Here is a 14,129-nt window from a genome sequence, read left to right on the forward strand (position 1 = left end):
CTCCTTTCCATTAATACAAAAATAAACCTATTGAAAACCCTCATAAGACCGATCATTTTATACGGTAGTGAGACATGGGCAATTAATAAAACAGAGGAAAACAGACTTCTCATTTTTGAAAGAAAGATCCTTCGGTCAATTTTTGGAGCCTGGAGGAAGCAGACGGAGAAAGCCTTGGCCTGCACCAGGCTGTTGTGCTGATGAAGAAGATTTTCTTGCAATTATATATTTTCTTCTGAAATTCAAAATTCGAAAATCCTTATTCTGCAGAAGTTTTCAAGTAAACCTTAAAGCCTATGTTTTTTTTTTTAAATTTTTTTTAAAATCATTACCATCATTTTTTTTCGAAGCATTAAAACACGCTCTTTACCTGTGTAGAATGTGGCATATGTACACTCCTGAAAATAAACTGAAACACTTCTATAGTTCGGGAAAACCTAACCTGGCAGCATTGTGAAAGTTACGCAGGTCTAATTCTGAATTATTGCATTACGACGCTGTTAGGCTAGGTTTGCCCCAACTACAGTTTATATATAAAACTTTTGTCTTTAATGAAAAAAACAATCTTTATGAAGTAGAAATTGTAAACTTTTAAAAATCTTCCCTCAGACATATAGTATATGTAATATATGTACAAAAACTAACAGGACTGTTGGGAGGTTAGAACTGAAATACGATCTTTGGTAATGTTAAAGGAAGCAAAGGTTCGGGGCTCTCCTCGGAATTTTTTTTTAAATTTATGTTTTAAAAACGTGATTATAGACCGCATTTGTGACGTCAAAGAAAGAATTGGGGTTCAGGAAGTGCTACCGATGCAAATAGGTTATTATCAAACGTGAAAAAGCCCTCTAGAATACCAAGAATTTTGGAACGAATACCGATTTTTTGAGTCGCTTTATTACCCCCACCCAATGTTTCAAAATTGAAGCTCCAAAAACGAAATTTTTGACAATCTCAAGATATTAAGGAGAGGGGAGTTCCCAGGACTCTCCTCTGGAAGTTTTTCGAAATTGGAAGTCCTTAAAACAAAGGTTTTAGACATTCTTCAATGATGTTTAGAGGGAGAAATTCAGAAGTTCATCCCCTTTAAAATAGCGAATTTGTAGTTTTAAAAGTACAATTTTCGTCATTCTTTGTTGATATTAGAGGGACGGATTTCGAGGGCCCCTCCCTTGGAATTTTTCGAAATTGAACTTTTAAAAATGCTGTTGTAGGCTACATTTGATAAGGTTAAGGGCCTGGTAATTTTTCGAAACTAAAGATTCAAAATTGCTACTTAGACGATCTTCGGTGTTGTTAGACGGCGGGATGTTCGGAGGTTAGAAGGCCCTCTCTTGGAAATTTTGTCGAAATCGAAATTCCAAAGACGTAGTTGTAGTATCTCTTTGATGACGTTAGGCGTAAGAAGAAGGGTTTGGATTCGAAGCTTTCTCCCGAAAATTTTTCGAAACTGAAGTTTCAAAAACGCAATTTTTGACGATCCTCGGTGGTGGCAGAAAGGGGAGAGATTCGACCCTTCCCCGGACATTTTTGAAAACTAAAATCATAAATAAAAACACAATCGCAAGATTGGTTATGGGCTAAGGGTAATTTTTTTCCTTTTCCACCCACTTTTTTCGTTCAGCACTTTATTTGACTACTATGTCTTGATTTTGTATGAAGTATTTTTTTTTTAGATAAGCCTCATTCACTATTTGCAAATTATCTGATATTATTTTTAATATCATGGCAATGAATTAAGGCTTAAGTGTATACATTTCCCTTTTATTAAAATTGATTCAATGTAAAAAGTCGCGGCATTTTATATCGCTTTTCACAAATTGCTTTTGGCTAGCAGTTTCAGGTTGTATATTATTTCTAAAATTCATGGATAAAAACAACATGCTTTTAGTTTTTAAATTAAGTTGTGTTCATAAAATGACTTAAGTATTCAACCATTTCAGATCGATTATAAGCTACCTACTTGCTGGAGATATCTTATGAGACACATGAAAATTGTATCAAAATTTATTTAGAACTATTAAAAACGCTTCATTTTAACAACGGGGGGAATTATCATTACATGGAACAAACATTTCCTAAAGATGTAATTCCCGTTTTTTTCCTCATACTTGAAATTTGTATGTTAATGGAACTTTTCATCTTAAACTTTTTCTTTTTTCTGTTTTTTAATTTGGCAAATTTTTTGTATTTTAGTTGCTTCATTTAGTTATTTGTCTTAGTTTTAAAACACTTAACTGTAATTTTTAGTCTTGTTCAAAGGCATGATTTGCTTAAAAATTGAATTGTATATTTTAAATTTTAGAAATATTGATTTTGGCAGCGTTTGTTAAGCAGGCGAGCAGATTGCTTCGAGAGGGGTGCCCACATAGGGAGGGGCCATGGCGCAGATTGCGATATTTTTAGCGAAGTTGTTTTGAGGGGTATTTTTCTCTTTTTCGGGGGGTCTTCGCGATTTTTAAGGGGGGTGCGCTTTTGCTGGAGGGGGGCTCCCCTGGTTTCAACCCTTTGGTGAACATGCTCGGAAACACGAAAGGAAAAAAATTTCAGACGGGAATATGGTTACATTTTGCTGGGAGGGGGGGGGGGAGTTTTTTTTCCATATTTTTCTACTTTCAAAAAAAGGAAAATTACCGAGTTTCTTCGGAGAGGTTATAGTTTTTCCAAATCCCTTCTAGATACTCCCATGCTCTGGCAGTTTGGTCTGACATACTGAAACTGTCCAATTTCGCGTTGAATTTTTAAACTAAACTCTCAAATTTAAAGAAAAAATGTTTTACCTGCAAAATTTTTTAATGATATTTCATATCTCTAATGGTTGTAATTACTACTATTTAAAAGGAAAATATCTGTAGCGGTCATGCGACACTTCAGAGCAGCCTGTATGACTTCAAATGAAATGCCCCTATTCATGTTTGTAAAGGAGTCGGAGTCAGATATGGAGGTATACGACTCCAGGGAGTCGGTCATTTTCTCATACTTGCTCCACTGCCCTGATTGAAACACTACTGCTTTTGAAAAATTACTTGACTGTCAAATAGACAAGGCAAATCGTTAAATGTTGGATTGTCATACGACATCCAAAAGATACACCTAAGAGAAATGCATCATGTTTGACTTTGAAAATTATTCTTGAATTTACTTCAGCGTCGTTTTGGAAAGCGCCTCTTCCAGGGACGGATACACGTTAGGGGCGATGGAACGATCGCCTCTCTCTTGAGACCCTCTCCACCTGCAATTTTTCGAAAATGAAGTTCAAAAACGCAAATTTAGACGAGTTCATTGATGTTGGGAGAAGGGAGGTTTTGGTTTGGGACCCTATCCCGGAACGTATGGGAATGTAAGTTCAAAACCTTTGTGATCAATATTTTAAAACGAATATACATTGTAAAAAGTAAGTAATAAAACTCAATCGTCCCTCCCTAGAAAAAATTCTGGATCCGTCAATGGCCTCTGCCATAAAATCTCCACATCTAGATATATCATGTTCAGTTTTTCTATTACGTTTTCATATGTATATGAGCAATGTCTTGGTAAAATACTCCGTTTTATTGGAGAAATACTGAATGGGGTTGGTTGTTTCCATCAGTCAAAAGTACTACTTTTAGTCACTGAAGTTGATAGAACGAGTATAAAGTATAACGTGGAGCGAGAAAAACTTTCATTTTCCCAACAAGTTTCATACTAAACTGTTCAATGAAACAATCATTTACAAGCAACAATAAAATTAAATTTTTTTAAAAAACTCGACTGAGTCGCAACTGTAGAATCAAGAGGAAAAATTGAAAATCCTTTTAAAAGCCTTATATTATTAAAAATCAATGTCAAGTATTTTAATCCCCGACACACAAAAGAAGGGGGTTATAAGTTTGACGTGTCTGTGTAGCTGTGTGTCTGCCTGTGGCACTTTAGCTCCTAAACGGATGTACCAATTTTGAAAAAAAAAAAAAAAAAAAATCGAAAGGAGAGTTGACCGAGAGTGTTCTTAGCTCCACGTTGCGTTCCACGTATGTCTGCTGACGTAAACACAGGCAGTTTGTTCTGAGTATTTATTAATGCATTCGATGTGTCTTAGTTTGCTTTCAGCTACGGAAATTAATTCGTCCCTTAGTAGTATTCTCGAGCTTCTCAAAATAATGTTAGTTTTCATTATTTCCTTCTAAAATATGAGTTGTTGAGAAATGGTGAAGGTGAAAATTCTGGATTAACAAACTTGGATAACGTTATAGAAGGTAAAAAATTTTATTGTTTTGTATGAATTTGTAAGAATATGGGTTTTTTTTTAAATCTTAAATTAATTAAACTAACCATATTTTACAGCAGCATTTAGTTGGAATGGACAGTATGCAAAATATTTTCTTGAATATATTATCGTAGAACAAAATGAAAAATGTTTAACCGAGAAAGAATTTACTTTATTCCTTTTATTCTCAGCTCATGAAACGCTTCGCCAAATTTGTTTAGGGTTACAGTTTTAGTATTGTGCGAGCAAAGTAGCCTTGGCGAGATTCCGCATGTTGCGGTTAAACCATTTTTAATTTTTATCATGAGTGGAATAAAATGGTAGAAACATTACAGAATTCGATAAGTAAAAAGAAATTATGGTAGATCAAACTGAAAAGAAAACTACCACCATATATCCGTGAGAATTTTGTTGATGATTTGCATAGCATGACATAATTAAATCATAACTCAGGAATTAGAAACATCGAAACAGAAAAATTTTAAATTAACCGATTCGGGAATTTGAGAGAAATAACTCAGCTACAAATGCAAAAAAGGAAGCGCTAGCCAAGCAAGACAAAGAAGTATCATCTACTTTCGATAATAATTTGTAATGTCATATTGAATTTTCTAGCATTAATTGTTATTCTTGTCAGGCCACAATTATTATTTAGTTTTATCAAGAATTGATAAATATCGAATTCAACATCGTGATGGAAATAGCTGCTTAGAACTACGAACTGCGTAGTTTGCATTAATGTTTGACGTTTAGTAATGCTTCTTGAATTCTCATTTCTTTCTACGTGGGTCAGAATATCAACAAGACTTTGAAAATTAATTTAAAAAGAATAAAGCGAAAAAATCATACGTATGAACAAAAATCTTAACACTTTTAGCATTTTCTTCGTTACCATGTTCGTTTGTTTTAGTTTTTAAGTCCGCCATTAGACTGTGACTTCAGTGCCTCCTATAGTTCGTTGGAGTTGCGAATAGTTTTAGTATTGTGCGAGCTAATTATCCTTGGCGAGAGTTCGCGTTTGTAGTTAAAGCATTTTTAATTTTTATCATGAGTGGAATAAAATGGTAGTAAGATTACAGAATTCGATAAGTAAAAAGAAATAATGGTCAATCAACTGAAAAGAAAACTACCACCATATATCCATGAGAATTTTGTTGATGATTAGCATAACGTGACACAATTAAATCGTAGCTCAGAAATTAGAAAAATCGAAACAGAAAAATTTTAAATTAACCGATTCGGGAATTTGAGAGAAATAACTCAGCTACAAATGCAAAACAATAAGCGCTAGCCAAGCAAGGCAAAAAAGTATCATCTTCTTTCGATAATAATTTGTAATGTCATTGAATTTTCTAGCATTAATTGTTATTCTTGTCAGGCCACAATTATTATTTAGTTTTATCAAGAATTGATAAATATCGAATTCAACATCGTGGAAATAGCTGCTTAGAACTACGAACTACGTAGTTTGCATTAATCTTTGACGTTTAGTAATGCTTCTTGAATTCTCATTTCTTTCTACGTGGGCCAGAATATCCACAAGACTTTGAAAATTAATTTAAAAAGAATAAAGCGAAAAAATCATGAATACGAACAAAATTTACTAGACTTGTTACCATTTTCTTCGTTACCACATGCGTTTGTTTTAGTTTTTTCGTTCGCCATTAGTCAGACTCCAGTACCCCCTATAGTTCGTTGGAGTTGCAAATATCCACCAGTCACATGGTTTGGTTTATGAGCAGCAAAAGGGTTGCCATAGCTCGGTCTATTCTTATTATTAGTCCATGGTTGCGACTCAGTCGGGGGTTTTTTAATTTTTTTATTTTATCGTTACTTGTATTAGCTATTAAATAGAAATTGGCAACAGATAAAACTCTTAAATCATTGCGTTTTATTTCCTTAACGGCCAACAATGAATTCGTTTATTATTCGCTTGACTAAAGGCTTAGCCGCTATTAATATCTGCTTTAAAAAAACGTTAGAACTCGAATTCTATGAAACATGGAAGTTCCAAACATATTCTATCAAACGCAGAAAAAAATACTCTTTACTTTGGTATTAAATTTTAAAAATTTTAACTATGTTTTCACTGCAAAAATCGCGAAAATCCTTTTAGAGGTTTTTAACAAATATCTTCGTTGATTAATGTCATCCAAAGATGCAATATAGCTAAGAACACTCTCGATCAACTCTCCTATCGAACATTTTTTTTTCTTTCAAAGTCGGTCCATCCGTTTAGGCGCTAGAGTGCCACAGACAGACACACTGATACACAAATACATATAGGGTGTCCTGAAAAAGACTGACTGTTTTCAAAAATTTATAACAGGAGAACGGTTTATGATAAAAAAAAAAAAAACAAATTCTTGCAGAAAATTCATGTGGTGGGCTCTAAATTTTTTCCCTCAGAGTTCAAATTTTAGTTCAGAATTTTTTCAATAGATGGCGCTGCACATAGTAAGCCGGTAAGTCAAAAGAGAAGAATTGAAATTCACCGATTTTTTCTCCGATTGCGACATGGAATTACAGCGACGATTGTTTGAAAATGTTGTTTTGTTCTTTTGTTCATTATTTTCGAAAAATTATGATGTAATTTTCTTTTCTTTTTTTTCTGATTTACGGGCTTACTACCTGCAGCGCCATCTATTGGAAAAATTTCAACTAAAATTTGGAACTCAGGGGGGGGGGAATTTACGACCAACCACATGAATTTTCTGCAAGAATTATTATTTTTTTTAATCATTTACAGTTTTCCTGTGATAAATTTTTAAAAACATTCAATCTTTTTCGGGACACTCTGTAGATACACAGATACACAGACATGTCAAATTTATAACCCCCTTCCTTTGTGTGTCGGGGGCAGGGAGGTAGAAGGTCCTTCCTACTCCGTGGTCGGGTTTCCAGATTTCTAATATGTTCAACCGGGACCACCTTAAAGTCCCCCCCCCCCCCGTGTCGCAGTATTCAAAGGGGTACATACCCCTGGCTAATTTTTGGATCGTTTTATAGGGCAGTTTTTTCTCAATGCTATGAATAAATCTTAATATATAAAAATCAATGTCCTGAGATAACATATATATATATATATATATATATATATATATATATATATATATATATATATATATATATATATATATATATATCAACGCACAGCCAATACCGCTGAAGCCTCAGACTTGAAATTTGGCAGGCATGTCCACATGATTACGAAAGTATCCACTAAGAAAGGATTTTTTTAAAATATCAATTAGTTCAGGAGAAATTAATTAAAACCCCTTAATTTCTGTGAAATTAAAACCTGTCATTGAAATTTAAATCCCTTATTTTCGGAGGCTTTCCTCCATTCAAATTATTATTCAGTACTTCATCTCAACTTTTGGTCGATAGCGAATTTTAAATTTGATACTGTTTTTGTTTCTCACGAGATTATTCGAGGCTTTTCTCAAGTCAAATAATAATGTTTCTGTCTTTTGCTTTCATTTTTTCAAAACTAGAAACGAAGTTTTTGAGAGCATCATCACAGGCTTACTATTCTTTTGAATTCAGAAGAGTGCAGTTTCCTGTAAAATTTGCTTTGAAATAACCGTTATTAAGTCACAAGGACAGACATTAAAAGTAGTAGGGATCGATTTAAGAGAAGACTTTTTTCACACGGCCAATTTTATGTAATTTGCTCCAAAACCAGTTCATCAAGCAGCTTAATTATTTTAGCACCAGAAAAAAAAAACAAAGAAGTTCTTGCTTAACCATAGGTATAACAATAAAATGTGGATGGCCTGTGCTTGCAAAGATTATAAATACTTTAAAAGGATCGTTAATAACAGTTAAAGATCGGATAAGGACAAGGGCATATATATAAGGAGTCCAGGGGCCCCGGGATCCTCCCAAAATTAGAAAAAATTATAGGTAATAAGTAATTATTATAGGGGATTTTCGAAACTAGGTGCACTAAGCACTGTTAACCTCTGCTAATTCCATTACCCGAGCAATGCCGGGTACGGGAATGCTAGTTTACTATATTAATTTTTATCAATGTTTCAAAAATTTTGCAAACCACCGAAGTTAGACTCGCAGGTCTATAATTTCCCGCACTCCATTTAGACCCTTTCTTGAAGAGCGGTGTAATGTTAGTCCTCTGGCACTGTCCCCGAGTTATAAGAAGCATTGAAAATATATACGATTACATCTGCTAATTCCTCCGCACATTCAACTAAAAATTTTGGATAAATATTATCAGGTCCCGGAGCCTTAGTCTCTTTAATTTTTTTCAAATGAAGTAAAACGTCATCCCTGGAAAATACAAAGTCCTCCAGCTGTACTATAGCTTGTGTCTTGTTGGTTTCGACTGTTGAGATACAGTTATCGTTAAAAACACTCGAAAAAAAGTTATTAAGAACATTAGCAATATCACTATCGTCCTGATTTAAAATTCCGTGCTCGTCGTTAATAATTATGAATGTAAATCACGGGCAATAAAAAATGACATAAGGAGATAAAATTTGAACATTTCACTTCCGAGAGGTAAATATTTACTATTTATTTCAGTTAGAAACACACTTTGAATGAGGAATAAAGAATAGAACAATATTAAATACTTTTCACTTAAAAGCACTTATTAATCTTTTTTGGTTTAATCTTATTGTAAAAATTCTCACAAGTTAATCCCATATTAATTTTACAAGTCAATGATATAAATGATTAAGTGATTATTCCAAATAATCATTCACAGTTAACTATTTTTATACCTTTTTATGGTCATTTGTAATCAAATTTATCTTTTTCCAGGACGCGAAGTAAACCGGCCGGGACACCGGGATTTTGTTTAAAAACCGAGACTGTCCCGGTCAAACCGGGACGTCTGGCAAGCCTAATTTAAAATGTACTATCTTTTACAGAAGTATGGCGCGGAAAAATGAAAGAAAAGATTTCAATGAAGAGTGCAGTGCCTGTGACTTTGAGAAACTTAGGGTGAGTTATGTATTGTCTTCTTTTAGGTTTTCTCTCAGAACTCTTTTATTGCATGTACTATTTGCCTTTTTGTGCTTTACACCTGTAATCATGATTTTTGAGCAATCAAGGACTGCTTATTGATTTTGATTGATTGTGCGAGTCATTGTTCATTAGGGTGTATCGAAAATATTTTTTTTGGAAATTTAAAATTTTAAGTTGATAAAAATTGTGCCTACACAATCCCATAAACCACAAAAAAGTTATTCGAATAAAAAAACAAAAACCTTCTACTTTTAATTGCCGCTCTCATATTTTAATAATTTGACTGCATTTATTGGCATAAAATTGAGGAGTAATTTATGAAGTATTGCATGACTGCCAGAAATTGAGAAAATTTTACATATTAAAAACTGAGTGTATCTTATCTATCTATGTCACTCTACACTGTAAAAAAATTCCGAAACGTTACTGAGTATTTCCATGTAACGTTTCGGGATTTCACTGGTTTTTATCCACTTCCTGGAAATATCAAGTATCATTGTCAAAAAGTTTCCTGAATTGCTACAAGTTTCCCAAATGCAGACTTTTCTCTGTTGTAAAAAATAGTTTTAGCTCTCAGTTTAAAAATTAACTGAGAGTATTTATGAGGTGTATCGGCTTTAATTCAATTACGTCTCGTGCTGATAGATTAAACTCCCAAAGGGAGAGAATAAGTCTTTGGGCTACGTAGCTTTGCAAGAATTGCAATCAAGTAAGATGCTTGATACTTGCAATTCTGGCTTAGCTTTGGTCATGATTGTAATACAGATTATGGAGCTGTTATATTATCCCTGCCTAAGATTACACTGAAGTTCTAGAGTCAGTCGTAGGCAGTCTTAGTAGCCTGTTTAAGCTACTGTCTTTATGGATTAAAATTTCTGGATTTTTCAAGATAATTTTAAGAAGGTTACTGAATTTTAGCGGAAAACATTCCTGGCTTTCGCGAGATATGTTACTGGCGGAAATTGTGCACATCAGCTGCCCATTATTTTCCAGGAACGTTTCTGAATCGTTTTTACAGTGTAACTGCTAAAACTGTTTGAAACAAATTATTAACCTAGTTCAAAGTTCTCCTGCAACTTTCGGTTAATTTGAACCAGATCAGGGATATGATGTAAAATAAATTGTTTTGATAAAGTAGTGCCAATTTGAACCAGAAAAATAAAAAAATTAAATGAAAGGAAAAGTATTGTAATAGCGAAAAAAGTTTTCACTCAAAAATCGGCCTAAATTTCCATTTTTCTCTCCCCCCCCCCCCCCACCCCGGAATGAATGTTGAGTGTTTTTTTTTTGTTTTGTTTTTTTTTTTTTTTTTGGTTTTACTGCACATGCATATGTACCTAAGAGCGTATGGACGCTTCAAATATCCATTTTGACGATCCTCTATTAATTATCCCGAGTTTTCTCGTGACGTCTGTATATGCGTATGTATGTGTGTACGTATATGGGCAGTTCTCAAAAGGTGGGAACAAATAAGTTAACTTTGAGCAATTTCAAAAATTTTCGAATTTGATATCAATTTTGCTTTTATTCTATAGTATGCATACCTAGAACAATATGAACATGAAAAGACAGCAGGTATTTGTAAAAATTGTTAATTAGCAAATTAAATTAGCAGTCTGTAGGTAACACATTTTGGACATTGTTGTCCTGTAGGTAACGGATTTTGGACATCATCATAATGTCAGTTTCACCATTTTTGACAACTGTTAATCTGATTTTTAACTTTTCCAATGAAAATTTTATTTACTACTTTTTGAATTTTGCAATTCAATGATAAAGAGGATATTAATGAAGTACTTGAATGGCTATACATACTGCTCTTTACATATAATAAAGTTTTGGAATGATTTTGAAGAAGTTGATGAAAGGTAGAAAAAAGCTTCATGGAAATAATTATACAAACTTGTAGTTTGATTTATTGGGACAAATAAGGAATAAAAATAGAGACAAATACGACATATATATTTTTAAAGGAAAAATAAACAAAATATGCTTTAAGAAAGAATGTAAAAAGTGACATCAGTTTTAATAATGAATATTTTTTCTAATGTCATAAGAAGTAAGACGATGTCTAAAAAAAATTATTGAAAAAAGAAATTCGTATTTCTATTTGGAGATCGTTAAATTATGTTTAAAAGAAAGAAGAGAAAAAAAATTCTAAAATAATAAAAGCGGCGGGAAAAAAAAAATTGCTAGCGCAGGTGATAAAGGCGCCAAAAATGGTGCAGCTGACGATTAACTACTAGTGATGGGCATAATCGAGTTCTCATAATCGAATCACTCGATTATCAAAGATTACTCGAGAACTCGATTATCACGAGTTCTCGATTAACGTATCTCGAGTTCTCGATTATCACATCTCGAGTTCTCGATTATCACATCTCGAGTTCTCGTTATCCCTTGCCGAGTTCTCGAGCGATAAACTGCTTGAGTTCTCGTAATCCCTACCCGAGTTCTCGAGCGATGACTGCTCGAGTACTCGATTATCATTTTCCGAGTTCTCGAGCGATGAACTGCTCGAGTTCTCGCTTTGTGAAATTCTCGGAATGCTGATTTCTCGAGTTCTCGAGATGTCCCCCACCTAGATAGGGGAAAGGGGTCATGGCGCAGGCTGCGCCATTAAAATTTTTAGGGGATTGTTTTGAGGGGTAATTCTTACTTTTTTGGGGGAGCTCTTATTTTGGGGGGAGGAAGGGGTCTTTGCGAAATTTAGGAGGGTGGGTGCGCTCTTGCTCTTAAGGGGGTGGGCATCCTTGTCAGAGGGCTGGCTTTGAAAAATTAAAGTTTTAACATATAAATGGGCATGGTTTTTATTGTTTTCCGAAAAAAATTGTTCAGGGAAAGGGGGTCATGACGCTCTTAAGGATGGGGGGGGGGGTTCGTTTTTAAGAAAAGCGCCAGCACACTTGAGGAATGGATACCCCTGTAGTCTAAATAATTCTATGATGAAAGATTTGCCTCTCGAAAATTTGTTGTAGAAGTTTATGTATTGTTCTTGCATTCGAATAGTGTTGTAATTAATTTCATGTATGCTGCCGAATGCCTGATTTTCAAATGATTCTTTGGGATGTTTTTGTAGCCTAATGATATGTTTTAGGGAGAATGGTGTTAGCGAATGAACACATGGACGGGTCAATGGGTGACATGGGTTGTGTGTCTCGGTGGTGAAAGCAAAGATTGGGGGACTCTAATAAGGTTCTAACTTGAGGGGCATTAAAACTAAAATTATATTCATGTAAAAAGGGGGAATACTTTAGTTAAAACCTGAGGGGACCGCTTCCCCCTTACGTCCCCCTTCGACTACACCATTGGGTACTGAAACCCGTGACACGTGTCTGCAGTAATCTGTATATTTGTGCTACAAAAGTTGGTTATTTCCTGTTACTTCTTGGCAGAAAGGTATTTAATTATTTCTTAATAAAGCAAGTGGTCTAGTTCTCGTGTAATTCATTCGCAGGGGATGACAACCAGGAGAGGTGCACGGAAGTTAAGACGCTAACTGCGGGATTGTAATTTTTATGAGATTTTGTCTCTTTTCGGGGTAGCGCTCTTGCGGGAGAACTTCATACGTGCAGGGGCGTGCACAAGGAGAGGGGGAGAAAAGGGACACCTGTTGTCCCGGCCCGAGCTTGAAGGGGCCCGAGATTTTTAAAATGAGAGGTGAAATATATTAGGGACGAAGGGATAAGCAATATGAAGGGGACGTTAAAAGTCATTTTTGACGAGCCCCGAAATTTCTTTGCACGTCCCTGCATATTTGGTAAGTCATCGCTCTTGGAATTGATGGATTTGGAATCGTTTTAAAATGGAATGATTGCTACTTGCGTGCTTTATTTTGATGGGGTTATAATTTAATGTTTGGTGTCGAATTTTCTATTATCGAGAGATCTCTTTATAATTGAACGATATATTTTCGAACGAAAATTATTAAGGATTATCATATGAGTGGGCTAATGGGGGGCATGGGTTTTGTATTCCGTTGGTGAAATCTTGAAATAACAGGTAGAGAAATGCTTTCCATATTGTTTTGCACTTGACAGTTATTTAGATCAAAAAAGTAATAATAATAATAATTAATTAAAAAACGTGGGGGACAATGATAATATGGACATGGGTTTGGGCAACACAAACAGGTTTGAACTTGAGAGTTGTTTAAATTAATAATACATTGAAACAAAAAAGTGGGAACAGTTTAGCTAAAAATCGGAGGGGACACCTTTCCTCCTACGTCCCCCCCTCCCCTTCGAATTTGACCCTCAGTAATTGAACAAACCTCTAGAGTGGTTAACTTTTCGAATGATTCATTCGCAGAGATTATCGCGAATAGGGAGACGTTATGGCCTAAACCGGGTAATTGAAATTTTTGAGGGGTCTTTGCTCTTTTTGGGACTATCGTACTTGGAGGGGGAAGGTGATTGTCACAAGAGGAGTCCCATTGCTCACAAGAACGAACGAACATTCAAATTTCGAATCGAATAAGAGCTTCTCGGGTGCTTTTTTCGAATGGGGTTAACCAGATAGCACACTTCGTTGAGTAAACGTTTTAAAACGGTTGTTACGCTGTACCAACCACGTTAAAACGTGTATGAAACGTTTAAACGATGTCTGTTTATAATGCAAGGGTGCCTATCTTCCTAAGGGTGAGGAAACCCACTCCTCAAATGCGACGGAGAACCCCCAGAACAAGAGCCTCCTAAAGTAAGACCAAAAGCCTTCTCAAGTAACCCCTCCCCATTGAAACTTCATTTTGGCTCGGTCTACACCATGGACCGCCCCCTACCCTCTCGTGGGCACCCCTAAATAATATATTGTTTCTTGTCGAGAGTTCGTTATCGAGCGACGCTTTCGGATGATTTGAAAATCGGATAATCTGCTTTTTTTAGAGAAATTT

At 34.9% G+C, this 14,129-nt stretch overlaps 1 protein-coding gene across 1 annotated transcript in view; it reads left to right on the forward strand.

Annotated features, from left to right (window-relative positions):
* Window positions 1–9,145: 9,145 nt before the first annotated feature.
* Window positions 9,146–14,129, forward strand: part of LOC129216660 (uveal autoantigen with coiled-coil domains and ankyrin repeats-like) — a 54,311-nt gene continuing 49,327 nt past the window's right edge. The window contains exon 1 of the mRNA XM_054850877.1: window positions 9,146–9,214. Within this exon, the coding sequence (XP_054706852.1) occupies window positions 9,146–9,214 (69 nt within the window). The remainder of the gene's footprint in view (window positions 9,215–14,129) is intronic.

The sequence above is a fragment of the Uloborus diversus genome, chromosome 2 (assembly GCF_026930045.1).
Source record: "Uloborus diversus isolate 005 chromosome 2, Udiv.v.3.1, whole genome shotgun sequence".
Taxonomy (NCBI): Eukaryota; Metazoa; Arthropoda; class Arachnida; order Araneae; family Uloboridae; genus Uloborus; species Uloborus diversus.